Source organism: Heterodontus francisci, chromosome 48, assembly GCF_036365525.1.
Source record: "Heterodontus francisci isolate sHetFra1 chromosome 48, sHetFra1.hap1, whole genome shotgun sequence".
Lineage (NCBI taxonomy): Eukaryota > Metazoa > Chordata > Chondrichthyes > Heterodontiformes > Heterodontidae > Heterodontus > Heterodontus francisci.
The window spans coordinates 9,848,853-9,873,475 of record NC_090418.1 but is presented as its reverse complement, the minus strand read 5'-3'; the positions used below and the strand labels follow the sequence as shown (position 1 = coordinate 9,873,475).

At 44.1% G+C, this 24,623-nt stretch overlaps 1 protein-coding gene across 1 annotated transcript in view; it reads right to left on the bottom strand.

Moving 5' to 3' along the window:
* Positions 1–5,970: 5,970 nt before the first annotated feature.
* The window catches only part of LOC137357350 (zinc finger CW-type PWWP domain protein 1-like), a 73,920-nt gene continuing 55,267 nt past the window's right edge, over positions 5,971–24,623 (bottom strand). Inside the window, exons 16-18 of the mRNA XM_068023615.1 lie at positions 19,396–19,453; positions 17,687–17,830; positions 5,971–6,657 (exon numbers count right to left, since the gene is read on the bottom strand). Of these exons, the coding sequence (XP_067879716.1) occupies positions 6,275–6,657; positions 17,687–17,830; positions 19,396–19,453 (585 nt within the window). The 3' untranslated portion in view covers positions 5,971–6,274. The remainder of the gene's footprint in view (positions 6,658–17,686; positions 17,831–19,395; positions 19,454–24,623) is intronic.

Sequence of the window (24,623 nt, the reverse complement as noted above, 5' to 3'; positions counted from 1 at the left end):
AAACACCACACCAAAACAAACATGCTGTTTGTGGGGTCCTGCCATTGCCAAATTGACTGCCATATTTACCTACAAATCACTCCACTTCAAAGTTAATTTCTTGGCTATGAAGTGCTTCGGGATATCCTGGGGATGTGAACAGTGCCATCTAAATGCAAGTCTTTGAATTTTCCAACCTTTACTTTTATACCTTCACTGCTGCCTTTGTAAAGACAGTGAAGTCAAAGCTCAGCAAGATCCTAGAGAACCACGATATAATTCAGGAAGAATGTATAAAAGCAATATACATAACTTCAGATTTTAGCTGTATCCTCATTTTCAAACCTGCTTCAATCTCTGACCCTCTCCCATTTCTCCTTGCTTAACCAATTACACACCCTCTGTCACTTTAAAGTCAGGAACAGGAGTAGGCCACTCAGCCCCTTCAGCCTGTTCCACCACTCAGTAAAATCACAGCTAATCTGGACCTCAACTAACCATTTTTGTTTGATACTCAACTGAGATGATCTGACGCATACATGCCCCTCATGATTCCTCTCTGTGCGTGTCAGTGTTTTTCTTTATTTTTATTTTATTTAGAGATACAGCACTGAAACAGGCCCTTCGGCCCACCGAGTCTGTGCCGACCATCAACCACCCATTTATAATAATCCTACATTAATCCCATATTCCATCACATCCCCACCTTCCCTCAATTCCCCTACCACCTACCTATACTAGGGACAATTTATAATGGCCAATTTACCTATCAACCTGCAAGTCTTTGGCTGTGGGAGGAAACCAGAGTATGCGGCGAAAACCCACACGGTCACAGGGAGAACTTGCAAACTCTGCACAGGCAGTACCCAGAACTGAACCCAGGTCGCTGGAGCTGTGAGGCTGTGGTGCTAATCACTGTGCCACCCTTGTATGTATTTTTCCGTCTCCTTTTTCAGATTACATTACTGTGCCGGTCCTCCTATTATGTTCCAGTACTGAAGTAGGGTCCGCACCCAAAAGGTTAACTTGTCTGTCCTCTCCCCAGAAACTGACCGGCCTGCTTTTTTTTTATTTCAGTCTCCTGAAACTAGGGATCAGTCTTATGGCCTTGTGCAACCCATCTCAAGCTTGAATGCCTCCCTAGTGCAGTGGTAACCAAAAATGCACATAATTTGAGAAAGCTATTTTTAAAAAAAAGCATATGAGATCTGTGTCTCACCGAGTGTCAGCTGTAACTCAGTTGGTGGCACTCTTACTTAGAGTCACAAGGTTGTGGGTTTAGGTCCTGCTCCAGGATTTGAGCACAAAAATCAATGCTGACACTCTAGTATAGTACTGAGGGAGTGCTGCACTGTCATAGGTACCATCTTTCTGATGAGATGTTAAACTGAGGGCCCATCTGCCTGCTTGGATGGATGTTGAAGATCCTAGAGCAGGAGAGTTATTCCTAAACCAATATGTACCCCTCCATCCTCGTCACAAAAGGACAGATTATCTGGTCGCTATCACATTGCTGTTTGTGGGAGCTTATTGTGTGCAAATTGGCTGCTGTGTTAGGGTTAGACCTTGCCAGTGATGACCACGTCCCATGAACGAATATGAAAAAAACCTTTTCAGTCTCATGAATCCACTAAGTAAAGCTACGGGGGTGGCAGATTCAATGCAAACTAAGGGTCCCTCCATTCAGCCTCCCAAGCGTGCCTTAATCCCAACTCAGAACAGCAGGCTCTGCAGCAACCAGTGTGATAGTTTCCATCTCCCACACCAGCCATCTTGTGACCTCTCTGAAGCGTGATTGTTAATTCAGAGTATTGGATACATAGAAGCAGGCAAAAGTACCAAAAGGAACGCAAGGCAAATTTCAATATTTTGGCCACAAAAATCAATGGCTCTTTAATGTGAATCACGTTTGAAATTCACCGTTAAAATACATTTTTCCTCTCTGGCCAATATATCTGTGAGAATTTATACTTAAGGAACTGTGGCCCTGAATTACAGGGAATGTGACAAACCTGAATTTAGCTTTCTATATAATCATTGAGAAGAGAAATGTCAACAATTTACAAATGTAATGCTTTTTGTCTATTTAAAAAAAACATGCATTTCAATAATAAATTACAGGGAATGAAATGCTACAAACACTTTAGAAATATCAAATGCTTTCACAATCGTGTGAAAAAAGAAGCAGTTAACATGAAATACAAGCACTCCCCATGGCACAATGGTGTAAGTGGTTTTGACATGTTGTAGTGCTCATTGTTGAAAAATACAAGCTGTGCTCCAGCCAGAGCTTAAAACAGTTATAACTATCAGCCTTTCTGTACATGAGGCCAGGCTCAAGCTAGGCTGGAAAGAAAAATGTTTGTTTCCATTTAACCTATTCCAGACATTCCAATAGCTCTAACACAGGTACTTTCTGATTAGACTACACTTGAAGTACTGTGAACAGTTCTGCTCTCTATATTATAAAAGCGACATGGAGGCACTGGAAAAAATGCAACAAAAAAAGATTTGCTGGAATGATATCTGAATTGAGAGGTTTTAACTATTAGGAAAGATTGAACAGGCTGTGCCTCTTTTCTTTTGAAAAGGGAAGGCTGATGGGGCAACCGGAGAGAGATCTTTAATATTATGAAGGGGTTTAATAGGGTCGACATAGAGAAGATGTTTTCACGAGTTCAGAAGTGTCCAAAGCTGGGGGCCATAAATATAAGCTAGACGCTAATAAATCCAATAGGAAATTCAGGAGAAACTTCTTAATAACATAGATACATTAAAGGGGAATCTGGATAAACACATGAGAAAGGAATAGAAAGATACACTGATAGGGTGGGAGGAGGTTTGTGAGGAGCATAAACACCAGCACTGATGTGCTGGGCTGAATCGCCTGTTTTTGTGCTGTAAATATTTTCTGATACTTTCTCCAATTCTTATCCTCTCCTCCAATAATCAAAATCAGAATGCGTTAGTACTCAGTGAAAATGGCAAAATGTACTGATAAAGCCTCCACTCGTCATCTCTGCATTTTCAGGTTACTCACCTTCATTTTCTTTTGAGAACCAGTGTAACTCTGTAAGCCATTCTCTTCAGAGATAATGGAAGTCATGCCCAGGAAGCTCCACGCCGACAATTTCTAAAATCAGTGTCTAGTTGGACATTAATGCAAAGTCCTCAAAAAAATATAAACTCTGGACTTATCCACTATTTATAATAAATGCTGAACTGTACCGCAACAGAAATAGTTCCTCACAATATCTATTACCAAATGCTATTGTGAAGGAAGAGCAGATGTTGGAGCCCCGAGGCTGGTGAAACCATGACTGATGGTAATTATATTGAGAAATTAAACCTGTTTTCACTGCAGGTGAAGGTGCGAGTGATTACTGGGAGGAATAAATTGTTTGGCGCTAGCTGTGTGTGACATACAACAGCTTGCTGTACGTATACAGCAATGAATCAGGGCCACGCTGCAAAGTGCTAATGCCACTAGCCTGATTTTAAACTCAGTGGAAGCACTAGCCTGATCCCCACAAAGAGGAGATTTTATTCATTACCCTTCCTATTTATACATTGCTGCGTTCCACCAACTCACAGGCACAGAACTCTTGGCCATCTACTGTCACGCCCATTTCCTCAGGATAAACACACACACACACATTTTGTTGGTTATTCAAGTCACTTTTTAACCAAATGTAAATCTACTGAAAATTTAATATTTTGTTGGACCTATCGTGAAGCCCCGAAGAATTTTAAAATGGAAAGGGAGGAGCAGTCAGAAGGCAGAGACTGAAAGTCTGCTGAGTTTCATTGCAACTGCATACAGTTGCCATGGCAACGTTAAAATGTACCGCAGTCTGGCAGCGCAACTGATAGACTTTCAAGCTAATTGGGTGAGTTCTTGGCAGTGAAGCTGTCTATCCCTGGTGAGAGGAGAAACTGACTAGATTCTGTCAGGCACTCAACCCAACAACAGTGGAAGTGGGTAGCCTGGAGAAGTCCCGAGCCCAGACCAACTGACACTCCCCACAAAAAGGGAGGATTCACCTTTGGAGACCAACTTGATGGTCCTTCCCACTTTTCCTCATGATAAGCACCAAAAGTGTCAACAGCAACATACAAAGATACAGCCCTGGCTTCTACTCTAGCATTTCCTGCCCTGCATTTCAGCTGAAAGGCCTCCGCCCTTAGTCTGTAAACAATTTAGGATAATGGGTCATTAGTAACCGTCAAACCAAATTTATGCTGTCAAGAAGCATCTCTGTCCATTAACAGCTCTTTCTATTTAAGGTCTGGCATTGGTAAGGCATTATTAAGCTGCTTTTGAACGTGATGTCAGCCCGTCAAGTAACCTTGGCGGTTCCTTCCTTTGTTTCACTCCAAGGGGACTACTCATCTTAAATTAACAATGGCAAACTTTTTTCGAAAGAACTTTAATAGAAAGAGCCCTTTATACCATTTAAAATTATGAATTTTGTTTTTTAAAAAAAGAACACCACCCCCCCCCCCTACTTTATTCCTTCTTTACCAAAGGAAATTACTCTGCAGTAATGTTGCTGGCTGCCTTCTGGCCACTTATTCAAGGGGTTATAATTCGAGTAGGTGCCTAGGTAATAGCCCAAACCAATCCTCAGCTGACATCAAACACTTCCCATCAATGTTTCAAATCATGAAGAGTTTAGATAGAGTAAGTAAAGAGAAACTGTTTGCAATGGCTGAAGGTCCGATAACCAGTGGGCGCAGATTTAAAGTGATTGGCAAAAGAACCAGAGGTGACATGAGGAAAAACCCTTTTATGCAGCCAGGTTAGGATTTGGAATTCGCTGGGGTGGGGGAAACAGATTCAATAGGAGCCTTCAAAAGAGAACTGGATAAATACTTGAAGGAGAAGAAAAATTGCAGGGACATCAGGAAAGAGCAGGGGGAGTGGGACTAACTGGATTGCTCTTCAAAAGAATTCTTACAACTAGCTGCTGGCTACAATAACTGCTGGCAAGACAATCACAAGAAGTTATTCAGATAAAAGAATGAATCTACATCAAAATGTGGGTAGGGACTGGAGCAAAGAGAAGGAACAAACGAAAACAAAGGAGGAAGGCACAGAGTTGCATTCTCATATAGTGGGAGTAATTTGTCCTTTAGGAAATAGTGTAAAACGGGAGACTGGACCACCTGTCAACTGAGCCTGATATCTAAATCAGAAGAGGTATTTAGTGGGTGGCCATGCTGATATCGTGTATGTTATACTATCATCTGAAGTCAAAATGGCCCCCACCAATGACAATAAATCTTGATTCAAACGAGACACAACCCATAAAGATTTTGGGCAAACTGTAGTAACCCAAGTCTGATGGGCTGAATGGCCTCCTTCTGTGTTATACTATATGATGATTCTGTAAGTGTCAGGATCAGGGCTGTTTTTTTCTTCTTCCTAGCCGTGAAACATTGAAGAGGACCATAACACCCCAATTGCTGGTCTGGATGAGAGTGGACTGAGCACGTGGCGAGCAGCTGACAGACAACACAGAGGAATTCATACCTCGTGCTCTGGCTTGCACCACACCACCCACTAAGCCAATAGGGGAAGCTGAGAAAATACTTTTAACAATGATGATGCAGATTCGGAATCTTAAACATTTCAACACCGGGTCTTAATAAAGGGCCCAGCTGCTGAAATAAAATAAAACATATCTATTTTAATCTAATCGGGGTTATTCTTACAACTAGCTGCTGGCCATAACAACTGCTGGCAAGACAATCACAAGAAGTTATTCAGATAAAAGAATGAATCTACATCGAGAGACAAAGACTGGGCCACCTGTCAAACACCTAGCCTGATACCGAATCAGGAGAAGTATCTATCTATACTATCATCTGAAGTCAAAATGACCCCCACCAATGACAATAAATCTTGATTCATACGAGACACAACCCACAAAGCTCTTGGACAAACTGGAGTAACTCCTACAGCCCAAACATGTGATAGTCCTATAATAAACGCATGGATCGCAGCCTGAACATGTGGCAGCCTGACGATAAACCTCAAGATCACTGTTCAAACTTGTGGCAGTCCAAAAGTAAACCCCTGGATCACAGCCCAAACATCTGCTAGCCCTACGACAAACCCTTAGTTTGCATAAAATGTATGTGGTACTATTATAACAAGCCATCGTTATCACTGACCACAACTTCAATAACTTTTTCTGTATTAGATTGCACACTCTACAGTTGAGAATGAAATTGAGATCTTTGTGAAGTACTAGAATACGATGCAACAATCAACGACTGATACTCTCAATTACTCCTCAAACATGAACTCAGCAAACTCTTCTTCCTCTTCTGATTTCTTCAATGTTAAAATTGCCATGTCATCATCTGAAAACATATCAGCATCTTGTTTATTTTCCATAACTTCCTGAAGCAACTGGGTAAAATCTTCATTGTTCGGGCCATCTCTTCGAGGCGTCATCGGATCTTTGTAGAGAACTTTCTGCTCCATTGAGCGTTCTTCAACATTCATATCAGTCGCAACGCTCAACTCCATGCTCAAAAGGTCAGGATTTAGGCAAGAATTACTCTTAACGTGATCATGCCCTGCGGTTTTGGCATCAGTCACCTTTGGTTTCAGAACACCCAGCTCTGGCTCTTTAATCCCATTTGAGACTGCCGTTTTCTCAGCAGCTGTGAAAGAGAGTAGCAATACATTAGTATTAACCACGCCCCAACAGCAGGAACAGCAAGTACAGAAGGGTAACTTTAGTGTTCCCAGTAGGCAGCCATACTTGAAGAGATTGCTGGTAGGCGAATAAGCATTACAGTGGAATAGCCCTGCATCTGACCCACACTCCCTTTGAGTGCAACTACCTGCTGAGAGCGCAGGAGAGCTGAATTTCTGCTATAATATATATTTACTTGTAAAGAATTGGTTTGATTTTTCACAATGGTAGCAGGCAACCAACTCTTAGTTAGGTATTAATGTCACTCTTTATCAAGCTTTCAAGCATAACTTCCTTTGAATTATTCATTTAGAGATACAGCACTGAAACAGGCCCTTCAGCCCACCGAGTCAGTGGTGACCAACAACCACCCATTTATACTAATCCTACATTAATCCCATATTCCCTACCACCTATCCACACTAGGGACAATTTACAATAGCCAATTTACCTATCAGCCTGCAAGTCTTTGGCTGTGGGAGGAAACCGCAGCACCCGGCAGAAACCCATGCGGCCACAGGGAGAACTTGCAAACTCCGCACAGGCAGTACCCAGAACTGAACCCAGGTCGCTGGAGCTGTGAGGCTGTGGTGCTAACCACTGCGCCACTCAAATCTGCTTGATCCTTTGGTTTGAGTACTAGGCCTCCACAGCAACTCACATCCCCATCTGCCAGACATCAGGGCTAGCTCAACATACAAGGAGTAATGCGTGTAACTGCAGCACATGCTACTGGGCTCATTCAATACTCTGCTGCCCCACATCCTAACTTGCACCAAGCCTGTTCACCCATCACTTCGTGCTCGCTGACCTACATTGGCTTCTGGTCCAGCAATGCCGCAGTTTTAAAGTTCTCATCCTTGTTTTCAAATCCCTCCACGGCCTTAACCCCCTTCCTATCTCTGTAACCTCCTCCAGCCCTACAACCCTCCGAGATCTCAGCTCCTCCAATTATGGCCTCTTACGCCTCCCCAATTTCCTTCATCCCACCACTGGCGGACATGCCTTCAGCTACCTAGACCCTGAGCTCTGGAATTCTCTCCCTAAACCTCTCTGCCTCTTCGCTTTCTTTCCTCCTTTAAGTCGCTCCTTAAATCCTACCTCTTTGACCAAGCTTTTGGTCACCTGTCCTAATAGCTCTTTATGTGACTGCGTCAAAATTTTGTTTGATAATTGCTCCTCTGAAATGCCTTGGGACTATGTTAAGGGTGCTATATAAATGCAAGTTGTTATTGTTGTGGCACAGAAGAATGCCAGGACTTCGAAGGACATTTAACCTTCTCCCCCGATGGCCCGGCAGATGAAAGCACAACCCAGTATACCACAAAGCTGTACAAAGTATAATGACCCAGGTTCAATTAACAGGCCTCTATTATCTGATCCAGCAGGAATCCTGCTCCAGAAATGCTGACCCTTAGCTCCTCTTGCGAAATGGGGCACAATGGAATTTTGTTGTTGGCAGATTTCCAGCAATATTTCCACTGCTGCTGGGTTGACTGTCATGAGTGGACAGAAGGAAATGGCTGCAGCACCTCCAGCCATATAGCATGGCCAGTGGCCTCCAGCGCTGAAGCATTCCCTGGTGCCTTGCCTTGGGTCAATTAACTGTCCTTCCATTAGGCTAAACAGCCCTTTAATTCATCTCCCCCAACACTGGAAACAAAAAAATCAATAGCATTCCTGATACCTAGTGTTGCTAAGGCTTAATTAATAGGAAATACATCTGATGAAATATTCTTGTCACTAATGAATCATTAGATCACACATGCAGAAACATGATCCGGTGTGTGCAACCTCTGGCACTTCTGTCAGAGCAATCAGAATGTGGCTGGGGACACCAGGCAGTGGGTACAACACCTCCATTGTTTCTGCTTCCAGCACCCTGCTATCATAACTTTAAAATTAGAGCAAGGCTGTTCTTGATTTTACAATTCTCATTTTTGTTTTCAAATCCCTCCACGGCCTCGCCCCTCTCTATCTCTGTAACATCCTCTAGCCCGTCAACCCTTCATGATCTCTGCACTCCTCCTATCTCTGGGCTGTCCCTGATTTTAATCACTCCATCACTGGTGGCCGTGCCTTCAGCTTCCAAGGCCCGAAACTCTGGAATTCCCTCCCTAAACCTCTCCTCCTCTCTTTTCTCCTTTAAGACAGACTTTAAAATTTACCTCTGACCAAACTTTTGGTCACCTGTCCTAATACCCTCTTATGTAGCTTGGTGTCAAATTTTGTTTGATAATAGAGTCATAGAGTTATACAGCACAGAAACAGGCCCTTCGGCCCATCATGTCCATGCCGGCCATCAAGCACCTATCTATTCTAATCCCATTTTCCAGCACTTGGCCTACAGCCTTGTATACTATGGCATTTCAAGTGCTCATCTAAATACTTAAATGTTGTGAGGGTTCCTGCCATGGTAATGCTACCATGAAGTGCCTTGGGAAGTTTTAGGAACATAGGAACAGGAGGAAAGCATTCAGCTCCTCAAGCCTGTTCCGCCATTCAATGAGGTCATGGCTGATCTGTGACCTAACTCCATATATATCCACCTTTGCCCCATATTCCTTAATAACTATGGGTAACAAAAATCTATCAGTCTCAAATTTAAAGTGAACAATTGATCTAGCATCAAGTGCCATCTGCGGAAGAGAGTTTCAAACTTCTACCAGCCTTTGCGTATAGAAGTGTTTTCTACTTTCACTTTTGAAAGGCCTGGCTCATACTTTTACACCATGTCCCCTTGTGTGAGGCTCCCCAAACAGTGGAAATAATTTCTATCTACCTTATCTGTTCCCCTTAAATTCTTGAAAACTTCGATCAAATCACTCCTTAACCTTCTAAATTCCAGGGAATACAACACCAGTTTGTCCAATCTCTCCTAGTAAGTTAACCCTTGGAGTCCAATTATCATTCTGGTAAATCTACACTGCACTCCCTCCAAAGCCAATATAGCCTTCCTAAGGTGTGATGCCCAGAACTGAACGCAGTACTCTCGGTGTGCTCTAACCAGGGCTTGCATAGCTGTAATATAATTTCTAACCCCTTGGTATTCTAGTCCTCTAGATATAAATGACAGCATTCCAATTAGACTTTTTAAATTATTCTATTACATTTTAATGATCTACGTGTATGAACCCCTCATATCTTTTGGATATCCACAGTTTCTAGCTTTTCACCATTTAAAAAGAACTCTGATCTCTCCTTTTTAGGTCCAAAACGGATGATGTTTTAGTTTTAGAGACACGGCACTGAAACAGGCCCTTCGGCCCACCGAGTCTGTGCCGACCATCAACCACCCATTTATACTAATCCTACACTAATTCCATATTCCTACCACATCCCCACTGTTCCTATATTTCCCAACCACCTACCTATACTAGGGGCAATTGCTAATGGCCAATTTACCTATCAACCTGCAAGTCTTTTGGCATGTGGGAGGAAACCGGAGCACCCAGAGGAAACCCACGCAGACACAGGGAGAACTTGCAAACTCCACACAGACAGTACCCAGAATTGAACCCGGGTCGCTGGAGCTGTGAGGCTGTGGTGCTAACCACTGCGCCGCCCATGATCTTACACTTTTGCCTGTATTGAAACCTATTTGCCACAGTTTTGCACATTCATTTCGTCTATTAATAGCTCTTTGTAATTTTATGATTCTATCACACTAATTGCAATGACACCAATCTTTGTATCATCAGCAAAGTTGGATATGTAGCTCTCTATCCCATGACCAAAGTTGTTAATTAATTCAGTGAATAGTTGAGGCCACCAAAACAGATCTCTGTGGGTCACCCCTAGTCATATCCTGTCAATTAGAGACCTGCCCATTCTTCCTACTCTCTGTCTCCTGCTGCTCTGCTAATTTCCTAACCAGATCAATAATTTGCATGCAATTCCATGAGCTTCACTTTTAGTTAACGGTCTCAGATCAAATGCCTTCTGGAAGTCTATACAATCATAGACATTATCCCGTTCGGTATTTTAGTCATCTCTCCAAAAAATTCCATCAGGTTCATCAGACATGACCTACCCATTACAAATCCATCCTGGCTCTCTCTAGGCTAACTAGTCAATAATACCCTAGTTTCCCTCTCTCATCTTTCTTAAATAGCAGAGTGACGAGCAATTTTACAATCTAAAGGAACGGTTCCAAAATCGAGAGAACTTTAGAAGATTATAGTTAGGGCATCTGCAATGTTCTCACCTACTTCCTTTAAAGGCCTGGAATGGAAACTATCTGGGCCTGGGGATTTGTCACTCTTTATTGGCATTATTTTCTTCCTTGCTGCTATTTTGCTTACGCTAATTTTGTTGAGTTCCTGTCTCTGAATCAATATTTGTTTCCTTGGGATGTCCGGCATGCTGATCACTTTCTCTACTGTAAATACTGAAGCAAAGTAATTATTCAGCATGTCCGACATGTACTTATTTTCATTGATAATATCACCATTATCAGTTTTCAAGGGGCCCACTTTGCTCCTGAACACCCTCTTTTTCCCAATAGAATTATAAAAATATTGGGTGTTGATTTCGTTATCCCTTGCAAGCTTCTTTTCGTTTTCACTTTTTGTAGCTCTTACTGTTTTGTCACCTTTTGCTGTTCTTTGTATCTCCTCCGTCTCCAGGATCTGTGTTAACTTTCGCATTTTTGTATGTGCTTTGTCTCCTACTTTTATATTGTCCCTTACCTCTTTAGCTGCCTATGGCTGTTTTCGTGGCAGGTAGAGCTCTTGCCCCTCAGGGGTATAAACTAGTTCTGTATGACGTTAAATTTTTTTGAACACCTCCCACTGAACATCTGTCAATTTTCCCATTAACAGATTTTCCCAGTTTACTGTGGACAGTCTCTGTCTCATCCTGCTGAAGTCAGCCATAGCTAAATCTAGAATCTTAGCAGTTGTTTCGCTTTTCTCCTTTTCAGACACTAGGTTAAACTTGCTCATATTATGATCACTATTAGATAAAAGTTCATGCACCATTAGGCTGTTAACTAAAGCTGGCTCATAACTCATGACCTGGAACTCACTGCCCACGAAGGTCGCGGAAGCGGGAACAATCAATGATTTCAAAAGGAAATTGGATGGGCACTTGAAAGAATTAAACTTGCAGAGCCATGGGGATCAAGCGGGGGACTGGGAATGACTGGATTGCTCCACAGAAAGCCGGCATGGACTCTTCTCTGCCATAAATGACTGTATATCTAATATATCCTGCCCTCTTGTTGGTTCTTGCTCTTAATGTTGCCATATGAATATAAGATATTGTTGCTGTCAGGATGTATTTTGTCATACAAAAGGTAGTGGAAATCTGGAACTCTCTCAAAAAGCTGTTGGGGTTCAACTGAAAATGTCAAAACTGAGATAAATAGGTTTTTGTTAGGTAAGGGTATCAAGAGATATGGAGCAAAGGCAAATACATGGAGTTGAGGTACAGATCAACCATGATGTTACTGAATGGCTTGAGGGGTTGAATGCCTGATCCCTGTTCCTATGTTCCTACCACCCAAAAGTGGGCAGTAGCAGGGCAGAAAATCCAACCCCTCAGCATCCGCTGAAGCCGATTTTAGGTGGGGCCTCTCAGTTGTCTTTAGCATCCCTGGGCAAGATGGGGGAGGAATTCAGTAAAATGGTACCTGGTTCCAATCATTATTTAATGACTCCTGCTGTAAAATGCCCATCTCAGTAAGGATAGAATATTTTGATGTTGTTTTCCGTGTACGAGTGCACCGGGTAAGGACAGGATCTGGCTCAGCTGTGATCCTCTCAATGATCAAATACCCTCTCTGCCCAGGTTCACACGCTTTGGGTGAGTCACCAGCACCACCAGGGACTTATAGACACATGTCCCAGAAATTAATCAGTTGCTGAGGGGACCGAGTTTGCATGTGTACAACTTGAATTACACTATCGCTGAGTCAGCTAAAAAGAGTTAAAGGTAAAGGGCGGCACAGTGGCGCAGTGGTTAGCGCCACAGCTCCAGCGACCCGGGTTCGGTTCTGGGTACTGCCTGTGCGGAGTTTGCAAGTTCTCCCTGTGACCATGTCGGTTTCCACCGGGTGCTCCAGTTTCCTTCCACAGCCAAAGACTTGCAGGTTGATAGGTAAACTGGCCATTGTAAATTGCCCCTAGTGTAGGTAGGTGGTAGAAGAATTGAGGGAAGGTGGGGATGTGGTAGGGAATATGGGGTTAATGTAGGATTAGTATAAATGGGTGGTTGTTGGTCGGCACAGACTCGGTGGGCTGAAGGGCCTGCTTTAGTGCTGTATCTCTCTATGACTCTAAATGACTAGAGCCTGAAAATTAAGCTGTGTGAGACTGTAACTGGACTTAATGTGCTCAGATCCAATTCCTCTGGTCTATATTTCAATACAGGGCTTAACACATTGAAAATTAAGAGCCACCGTTAAAATAGCAGACAGAGGAATTTGATGCTAACAAGCTCAATATTTGTGCGATATCTCAAAGCTTAATTTCCAGGATTGTACCAGTGGGGATGTTGGTTCAGATAGGGACAGGACGGGGGAATGTAGTGAACTGAGGTAACTGATGCTTTACATTCCATTACATGGGTCACTGGATGAAGATAGGAGTAGGAACTGTGGCTATTTTTCACTCCCTAACCTTCAAATACCTTAACACACCATTCACACCTGGAACAGCTGAACTGGAGGATGTGTATTTGAGTGGCGGGCAGTCTGTGGGATGAACTCTGGGCTGACTGCTTTTAAATGTAAAATTTCTCAATTTATTGGGTGACTGCAAGTTTCAAGATTAAAGGAGGTTATTACAGTAAGAAGGTTGAATTTCCTTTCTCCCCACCCTAATTTTCATTACTCTAGTAAAGACATTCAGGCTCCTACACATATTCTCAGGTTCAGTAATTGCTCCCAGCTACTTCTACCAATTATGTCATCAGTACACAGGCTAAACCAAAAATTTCCATAAAAGTCAATCAAAAATAAGCAGAAGAACAAAGAGAATATTATAGCTAATCATTTAACTGTTTTACTTTTGATAGTACTTAATGATGCGACATTCTCCATCAACTCTGCTGTATGTACACCGCAATACCTTGCAAACCTCACAGAAGGGCAATGCTGGTTGAGTTGATAAAATGCTACTGGGTGTGGTGCTTAACTATAATGACAAGCATTAAGGCCATAGATATTTTTCAGCATAGGAGGCTACTCGGTCCATCGTGCTTGTGCTATCTCCGCATCAAAGCTCTCTTTTCCCTATTCTTTCCTTCTCCAAGCGTCCATTTCCTGTTTTACAGTGTGACTGATCCAAGCTCAATAACCACTTACCGAAACATACAGTACAGGAAAGGGGCCATTCGGCCCACTGTGCCTGTGCCAGCTCTCCAAAAGAGCTATTCAATTAGTCCCACTCCCCTGCTCTTTTTCCATAGCCCTGCAAATACTTCCGTTTTTAAGTAGAGATCCAATTCCCTGTTGAAAGTGCTCTCACCATCCTATCTGGCAGTGCATTCCAGATCATAAAAACTTGCAATGTAAAATCTCATCTGTGCCCTGTTTTTTGGCAATTATTTTATATCTGTGCCCCCCTGCCAGTGGAATCAGTTTCTCTCTATCTACTCTAACAAACCCCTTCACCTGTGGTAGCATATTCAATAAGACTAATGCATGAAAATATTTATTCTAATGTCTCCTTTATAGCAATAGTACAAATCTGGAGTTTATACCCTCTTGTTACTGATTCCCTGGCAGTGCTAATAAATTTTCACTATGCACCCTATCAAGTCCTTCAAAAAATTTTGAATCCTACCTTCCCTGTGCTTAGAAGGTCTCAGCTGGACCAGCAAAGCAGGATGCTCCAATTAGCCTGGGTTGGGGAGGGAGGTTAAAAGCCACAGTTCCTGGTTTGTTTGTCAACCAGTGACCCTTGTTCATGGCAACATCAGGCAAGAACAGGATTGGGTTAGCTGTGATGCCCCTTATTGTTGAATAACCTGTCAACACCTGCCACCTAGGAGCACATGTAAAGAATGGCGACGTGGGTGGAATACTGCAGGGCAATTTGCATCAGTTAAATCGGGGGAAGAGGTGGGGAGGGTTGCAGGACAGAAAATTAAAAAGGAAATGAAATAAAAGCATTTAATTTGGGCGGCACAGTGGCGCAGTGGTTAGCACCGCAGCCTCACAGCTCCAGGGACCCAGGTTCAATTCTGGGTACTGCCTGTGCGGAGTTTGCAAGTTCTCCCTGTGACCGTGTGGGTTTTCGCCGGGTGCTCCGGTTTCCTCCCACTGCCAAAGACTTGCAGGTGATAGGTAAATTGGCCATTGCAAATTGCCCCTCGTGTAGGTAGGTGGTAGGGAATATGGGATTACTGTAGGGTTAGTATAAATGGGTGGTTCTTGGTCGGCACAGACTTGGTGGGCCGAAGGGCCTGTTTCTGTGCTGTATCTCTAAATAAAATAAAAAATTTAAGTGTAAATCTTTTGGATTTAAAAATAGAACTCCAAAAACAGTCTTTAAGCGAAAGAGAGAGAAGTGACATCTTTGTAAGAGAAACCGCAATAGAATTACGTGGAATATACAGCACAGAAGCAAGCTATTCTGCTCTACTAGTCTATGCCAGAGGTAATGCTCCAAGTAAGCATCCACCCACCCTTACTTCATCACTGACTCTATCAATGTATCTTTATTGTCAAAAAATTACTGGTCACAAAAACAGAATTCAACCTCAATAAGCACTACCATGCAAAACACAGCCATTGCCACAAAAAGGTAATAAAAAGGGTGATTCTTAAGATCTCTGGAAAACTCAGATATTCTCAAGTCACACTTACAACCTACTGGGCTGAATTTTGCTGATTACCAGTGGACCGCCACTGGGGGCCGAAAGCAGGAGGTGACCCCACTTCAGCGGGTGGTGGGACCTGGGGTGGCCTGTTGCTGGCAGCGGCCAATTAACAGGCTGCCGCTGGAGCCACCGTCCAATTAAGGGCTAGTGGTCATCATTGCTGAGGCTGCAGCTACAGGGAGAGGGCATCTCAATGGCGGGGCGGTCTCGAAGAGGTTCAGATAGGTTGGGGGAAGCCAGGGCCTGGCAGCCAGGCCCCTGTGATCAGGGTCGGGTGGGGGTGGGGGGCGCGAGGGAGGTGTGCTTGTGATGCACCGAGCACCGGCAGTGCCAATACCGCGAGGGTGGCCACTGCCGCCAGGGAACTCTTTTGTGGGCCATGGAGTGCCCCTAAAGAAAGGAACCCCCATTCACCCCTGGAGCCTAGTGGGAGGCCGCCAGATTTCACTGGGCAGTCTCCCCAGAAGGCGGTGGTCCCTCCCATTGTGGGAAAACCTGTGAAGACAGAAAGTGGCCCTTAATTGGCCACATAAATGAATCAATTGGCCACCCGGCAGGCAGCCGAGTCACCAACATTCCTGCCGCTGGCAATATGGCATGGCACCAGGCTCTCATCTTGACATCATCCCCACCATTTTCCCAGTCCATCGCCTATCAGTCAGGAAAATTCTGGCCATTGTTTCTATTTGTGGATCATTGGGGCGCTTTTCTGCCTTCACTGACCAGGTGGTAATCTGTCAGGGTGGATTTCCCGCCATTATAAAACCTGTACAGTTTTCATTTTAGCGATTTCACGGAGTGAAAATTGGGTGAGCTCTACAATGAGCAGGCAATCTACTCTGCCAGTAACTACATCATTACGTCACATTGAAAATAGCTCCACCTACACCAATCTCACTAAAATGGCCGCTGCCTCTTTCAAAATGGCTGCTCCGCCTGTTAACACTTAACTGAAAAAAATGTTGTCGCTGTCTGTCCCTTTTTGGAGAACTGATTGATCTATGGAAACCATGAGACATTTCAGTCACATGGATAGCGGGGACCTTAACAGTGATAAAAAAAAGTAAAAGACTTGTGGTGGAGTAGATATAACCAGGCTGGCATTGGGCATTATAATGACTGCTCCTTAAATTATAGACTGTACTGGGGGTTAATAACAATATCAAACTATTTACATTAGATTCTCCTAAATTATGACAGGAAATCACTTATAATGTTACTTCACTGTCAATTCTTGTAAAGTTAAATGTTGAAAGTGAAGCACCATGTCTAGAACTTTCTCAGCAGATGTGCGCGTTGTCTCTTCACGGCAAAGAATGGGAGAAGTGAGGAGTAGGGCTATCTCACAGGAGGCCACAAGGAGCAAGTCACCTCACAGCAGAAGGGACTGGCTCAGACCGGGAAACAGGTGGGCTACCTCAGAGTGGGGAATGCGGGGAGCAGGGATGGTGCTTCACATGGTGAGATATGAGGAGTGCAACAGTATCCCAGCGGGAGAAGTTAAGAAACCGGGGCTCCCTCACAGCAGGAGCCAAGGGGAGTAAGGTCACCTCACTGCATGAAAACACACAAGCTGTGTGATCATAATGCTAACTATATGTTCCTTCTTTGAGAGATAAGTTCTAGTGGGGAGGGGGCGGGAATATGGTGGGCAGGGTATCACTGCCATAAGACCTATCAGTTGAGCACAAATTCTCTACTCTCAGAATTTTTGGCTGCAACATTTTGTTTTTGCTCATGCCTCGTCAATCATGAACCCCCTTTCATCCCCTAAATCAGCACTTTATCTTTTACAGACGCTGCCCTTTATTTTGAACCACCTGCCAATTTAGATGCTACATAAAAATAAAGATTCAAATCGTAATGCAGCTAGAATAAGTTTGAGCTGATTACAAAGTTGACCAATTTGATGCTCACCTAAAAAGGTTGACCATTACAAAACAATGCCAAATGGCAGCATTATTTTATGTTCATGGCTTCTTTTTAAGCGCTGAGCGTATTTTAACGGGGTTCTCAGTGACAGTACGGGAAGTTTCTGGCAGATCCTCTGCAAATTTGCCAAAAGTATTCAGCAGGCTTATAGTTGCCTCATTCACATTATTACATCTCACTCAGTGCTGCAACTAAACAGGGGCTCAGCAACATGTAACCCCTATTCGGCAGACCTTTCCGATTGTTCCCAGTGCTGCTCCTTTTCACCGTGGGGTCTCTAAACAGCTTGGAGCGAGTCGGAAATGCCTTCCTCACAAGCTGCACTGGAGATTCCTGTTTCCTCCGTCTCTTTGGGTCGGCATTAATATGATTGATGCCTGCATTTTAAAACGATAAGTTGTCATTAGTTGGTGTGGTTGCTGTTTTAATAACGAGTCATTCCGAGGAGGTGTCGGGTAAGCATTTACCACCCCTGCTCCCTAGAGATGGTTGGGAGTGAAATTTGGCTTGGGAAAGATGCAAAATGAGCAGTACAGCTTCTGGCGTCTGTTAAAGGCCCCACCAACATTTGTTGCTTCAATGGGACTGAATATCGGGCGGGATGTATAATTGGGAGCTGATGTGATAGCGCCCGCTTTGCATCTCGCCCATGCTGAATTTCACCCCTAATGAGTCCTTCTGGAATTTAGCTCCACTAGGATGCCCAGCCTTCTGGTAACCCACCTATGCCACTCTTCTTCTGGCTGAGCTGGAGAGTTACCGGAAAAAGAGTTGTACTTTCCAGTACTGGATCACCCGGGATAGCACTACCACCCCCTGTTATTTCAGGTCTCTGCTCTTATCCACACTTGCTCCAATGTGATCAACTCCCATATGTCCTTCAGGAGTTTAATTCACTTGTACAATTACCACTTCAGTCTGGCCTGCATGCATCTGCATCAGAAAAATTAATATTTGTTCCTGGCTCAACCACTACTGATTCAGCCTGAAGACTAGGCAGAAAAACTGATCTTTGTGCAAATGAATAGAGCTGCTTCTAATGTAAGCTCTTAACCTAACCTGCCACCACCCTCCATTTATAGTTGCAGCGGTGGCAGTTTCAATCTTGTAGCACCTAGGACAGTATCATCAGCATGAAAGAAAGGGAGAAAAGGAAGTATAGCACCATTCGTGACCTCAGGATGTACCACAGTGTTTTACAGCCAATAAAGTGTTTTGAAACTGCAGTCACTGTTGTAATGTAGGAAACACGGCAGCCAATTTGTACACACCAAGCTCCCACAACAGTTATGTGATAATCTGTTGCAGTGATGTTGGTTGAGAGATAAATATTGGCCAGGACACCAGAGGGAAATCCTCTGCTCTCCTTCGAATAATGCTGTGGGATCTTTTATGTCCACCTGAGACGGCAGACGAGGCCTTTGGTTAACGTCTCATCTGAAAAATGGCAATGCAGTGCCCCAACACAGGAGTGCCAGCATAGATTCTGTGCTCAAGTTGAATAGGTGTAATAAACACTGCCAAGTCCCACAAGATTTTTCTGCGTTCCCAAGGTGATTTTGGAGCCTTTATTCCCCTGTTCTACACTGGCATTTACTTAATCTGGATCATAAGGGACAAACACCCATCCATACACCAGCATGTCCTGTGTTTACGCTGCTAAATCTGCTCTTTTCTGGCAGCAGTAAGACTGCTGAATTTAGCAAAGCAAATGGGGGGAAGATCTCCTGTGGATGCCAGTCTTTTATAATCCAAACTAAAGACTCACCAATGTAAGAATGCTTCTACAAACTCCCTTGAATTCCCATTAATCAGTACTTCCTGGTTTATTTTGTCTTCTACTCTTTTCTGCCCTAGTTGTATCCCACACTACGAGCCCTGGCCTTTCACCTAGGTTTCTCAACAAATATATATATATTAAAACAAATGTACTTCCCTTTACCCTTTCTGGCTTTCTGCTGATGGGTTTCAGTCACAATAGGCTCCTTCTCTGCACTGTCCTATAAGCAAACATATATTGTATTTTGTAAATAAAGGGGTATTGAAATTACAAAGCATAAAATGGCTTGCATTTGTTAAGCATTAATGTGTGACGCTCCTTGTTATATCCAGCCTTAATTATATCTCAAAGAGTGAGTCAACCAGGAATCATCAGATGAATTCCCACAGGTTCCCATAATTAAGAATTCCCACATGCTACTAACTGGCTTATCCCTCAAGTAGCTAAACTATACAGAACAGGAATATCCCAGGGTCAACCTGAGTTCTGTGTTGGGTTAGCTGATGATGGGGCCTCAGCAACCCAGCATTAGGATGGGGAAATCAATCAGGATTCCCTAATTCTGATCACCATCCAGCCACCTCTGCTGAAACTGTGTGCATTTAGATGAGGGAGGACGGATGCACACTATTCTAGTGGACCGAGCTAAACGAACACTTTTTGAAAGGAATGAGCAGAAATTAATTTAATCACATGCACATACAAAACTTGATTCTGATGTTAGATTTTTATTTTGCATAATAAATTTGATTTTCTTCCCTTACAGTTTTATGTAATCTGGTTATCAAAGTGCTGACTTATGCTCGAATAGAGTTGCAAAGGCACTGGACGTGCTCCAACACCTCGCCCAAATGCACAATCTTCATGAGTAAGCTAAGACAGTGGGTGTTAGCACATCGCTGAACTGTACAGCCTAATCCCGTCCTCACCCAAATTATTTTTTTATTCTTTCATGGGATGGGAGCGTCGCTGGCAAGACCAGCATTTGTTGCCCATCCCTAATTGCCCTTGAGAAGGTGGTGGTGAGCTGCCTTCTTGAACTGCTGCAGTCCATCTGGTGTAGGAACACCCACAGTGCTGTAAGGGAGTTCCAGATTTTTGACCCAGCAACCGTGAAGGAACAGCGATATAGGTCCAAGTCAGGATGATGTGTGACTTGGAGGGTAACTTGCATGCACAGGAGCTTTCAGCAGAGGTCACTGCCCAGCAATCAGTAGTGGGAACCCTACCTAAATTTACCCCTCCACTCCCAGCCCAAAGATCACTTAATTCAGCACAGGCCAAGGATTAAACCTGGGTCTTTAAGGTGTGAATAGTTTAGTTAAACACCAGACTGCTTCTGGACCTGTTAGCCCATTGAGAGGAGGGCAGAACAAAAGTCACTGCACTTCAAAAGTACTTCATTGTCTGAACATCTTTGAGGCATTTCAACAATGGGAGAGCGTGCTGTATAAAAATTAAGTATTTTTTCATAAATTTGTGGTACTGTCCTCACAAAGGCTAAGCCTACAGCATTACCATCACACGTCAGCTGCGGCAGCAATCTGGCCATCAGTGTCTATGCTGACAATTAAGGGGAAAATTGCAGCTCCCAAGTGGGAAGGCAGAGGGACATGTGGACTGCCCAGCCCATTTTAATGGACGGGCCTCAGTAACGTCCTGCCGGCTAGCCACCTACCTGAAACAGGCTTCCAGAGGCAGGTCTGGAAGCCCCAGTTAGATGAGAGAGTGCAGGAAGGTTCAGGAGGGTTTTGCAGTTGGCAAGGGGTGGGCAGAAAAGAAACCAGGGTCAAAACTTTCTTTGTGAGTGCCTGGAGAAGTAGGCTGTTAAAATTGCCAAGGGGCAGAAATTGATTGCTGAGTATGCTCCTTGGATCTTAACTCCCATTCTACACCCCCAGCCAGAGAGAGTTAAAATCCCCCTTTTACGTCAGTGCAAAAAACAGACCGGAGACTGAATAACCGCCTCCCCAAAAATTACATGAAAAGTAAAATATCAGGGATTTATTACAAGGACTGTTATGGATTACACAATCTTAAATCCTTGGTTAGATTGCAATCTGTAACTGATTTCTGGGTATTAATTACTTTGCGTATAAGCCGTCTGAATCCCGATCATATCTATTGCCAGGGATCCAACTATTTTGCATATAATCCAACCTAATTACATGATTAAATTACAGCATTGTTGCTCATTTCCAGGTATCCACTGTTATTCAATATATAATCATCTGAACCCTCCATTAAATGAGACTACCGCCTGTAGCTCACTCCCCAGTCATCACTTTACCCCACGTAATTCAAGAATTGTTGAAACACCAAAGCGGTGTTACAAGAAAAGTGCATCTCTGTGATATCCCATCAAAGCGATTCCTTGAACTCAGCTCCACTGCCTTCATTCCATCCACTCTTGTGTCTGGGAACAGGTTCATGTTTTCTCATGCATGAATGTTTATTTGCAAAAACCTCAAAACCTAATGCCCTACCCCTTCTGTCCTGAAGGAGCTGACTCTTGTTGGGGTGCAGCTTGACAGGTGCCACTAGCCTGTAAGGACCCCACCAAAACTGTTCATTTTGTCAAGCTTAGACAGCGACTGCTGTTGCCGCTGTTACCTTCAGACTCAACTAATCAATTAAAAGCAAAATACTGCAGATGCTGGAAATCTGGAATAAAAACAAGAAATGCTGGAAATACTCAGCAGGTCTGGCAGCATCCGTGGAGAGAGAAGCCGAGTTAATGTTTCAGGTTAGTGGCCCTTCTTCAGTACTGGCAAATATTAGAAATGTGAAAGGTTTTAAGCAAGTAAAGCAGGGGTGGGGCAAGAGATAACAAAGGAGAAGGTGTAGATAGGACAAAGTCACAGAGAATAACTGACCACAAGGTCATGGAGCAAAGGCAAACAATATGTTAATGGTGTGTTGAAAGACAAAGCATTAGTACAGATAGGGTGTTAATGGACTGAAAACTGAACAGGCGCAAGTACAAACATGAAAAAAATCAGTGGGTAAGCAAACTGAACAAACTAAGATGAAATAAAATAAACAAAAAAAATATTAAAAAGAACAAATAACTAAAAATAAAAGTAAAATGGGGGGCCCGTTATGCTCTGAAATTATTGAACTCAATGTTCAGTCCGGCAGGCTGTGCCTAATCGGTAAATGAGCTGTTTCTCGAGCTTGCGCTGATGTTCACTGGAACACTGCAGCTATCCCAGGACAGATATGTGGGCATGAGAGCAGGGGGAAGTATTATTGAAATAGCAATAAACCGGAAGCTCGGAGTTATGCTTTCGGACTGAGTGGAGGTGTTCTGCAAAGCGGTCACCCAGTCTGCGTTTGGTTTCCCCAATGTAGAGGAGACCACATTGTGAGCAGCGAATACAGTATAGTACATTGAAAGAAGTACAAGTAAATTGCTGCTTCACCTGAAAGGAGTGTTTGGGGCCTGGGATAGTAAGGAGAGAGGATGTAAATGGGCAGGTATTACACCTCCTGCAATTGCAGGGGAAGGGTGCCGTGGGAAGGGGACGAGGTGGTGGGGATAATGGAGGACTGGACCAGGGTGTCGCGGAGGGAACGATCCCTTCGGAATGCTGACAGGGGAAGGGAGGGGAAGATACGTTTGGTAGTGGCATCACACTGGAGGTAGCGGAAATGGCGGAGGATGATCCTTTGGATATGGAGGCTGATGGGGTGGAAAGTGTGGTTCTGGGAGGGAGGGGAAGGGGTGAGGGTCGAGGTGTGGGAAATGGGCCGGACACGGTTGAGGGCCCTGTCAACCACAGTGAGGGGGAATCCTCAGTTGAGGAAAAAGGAAGACATATCAGAAGCGCTGTCGTGGAAGATAGCATCATCAGAGCAGATGCGTTGGAGACGGAGAAACTGGGAGAATGAAATGGAGTCCTTAAAGGGGGCAGGGTGTGAAGAAGTATAGTTGAGGTAGCTGTGGGAGTCTGTGGGCTTATAATGGATATTAGTGGACAGCCTATCCCCAGAGATGGAGACAGAGAATTCGAGGAAGGGAAGGGAATTGTCGGAGATGGACCATGTAAAGGTGAGAGAAGGGTGGAAATTAGAAACAAAGTTGATAAAGTTTTCCAGTTCAGGGCGGGAGCAGGAAATGGCATCGATACAGTCATCAATGTACCGGAAAAAGAGTTGGGGGAGGGGGCCTGAGTAGGACTGGAACAAGGAATGTTCGACATTTCCCACAAAAACACAGGCATAACTAGGACCCATGCGGGTACTCATAGCAACACCTTTTACTTGAAGGAAGTGAGTGGAGTTGAAGAAGAAGTTGTTCAATGTGAGAACAAGTTCAACCAGGCGGAGGGGTTGGTGGTGGATGGGATCTGGTTGGGCCTCTGTTCAAGGAAGAAGTGGAAATTGTCAAAATGACGTAGGGCATCAGAAGAGTCATGGATGTAGGTGGGAAGAGACCGGACCAGCGGAGAAAAGATAGAGTCAAGATAGAAAGAAATAAGTTCAGTGGGGCAGGAGCAGGCTGACACAATGGGTCAGCCGGGACAGCCCTTTTTGTGGATTTTGGGAAGGAGGTAGAAGCGGGCTGTCCGGGGTTGCGGGACAATGAGGTTGGAAGCTGTAGAGGGAAGATCTCCAGAGGAGATGAGGTCAGTGACAGTCCTGTGGACAGTCGCTTGATGTTCGGTAGTGGGGTCATGGACCAGGGGGAGGTAGGAAGAAGTGTCTGAAAGTTGGCCTCTACAAGGTAGAGGTCGGTACACCATACAACAACAGCACCACCCACCCTTGTCTGCAGGTTTGATTGCTCTCCTGGATGGCTTCCCACCTATCACCCTCCGTAAACCTGATGCTCATCCAAAACTCTGATGCCCATATCCTAATTCGCACCACGTCCTGTTCACCCATCTCCCCTCTGCTCGCTGACCACCAGTGAGTCCCGGTCTGGCAATGCCTCGATGTTTAAAATTCTCATCTTTGTGTTCAAATCCCTCCATGGTCTTGCCCACTCTCTAGCTCTGTAACCTTCTCCAGCCCTGCCACCCTTGAAGATCTCTGCGCCTCCTCCATTTCTGACTTCTTGTGCAACCCCTATTTCCTTGGGTCAGCGGCTATGCCTTCAGCTGCCAAGGTCCTAAGCTCTGGAATTCCCTCCCTAAACCTCTCCACCTCTGCATTTCTCTCTCCTTCGTTAAGATGCACCTTAAAACCTACTTCTTTGGTCAAGCTTTTGGTCACGCGTCCTAATATCCCTTTCTATTGCTTGGTGTCAAATTTTATCTGACAACGCTCTTGTGAAGCACCTTGTGACCTTTTACTATGTTAAAGGTGCTACATAAGTGCAAGTTGTTGTTGTAGTCAGGCACGTAGGGGCACCACAATCACACCTCATCATGATATTCACAAGC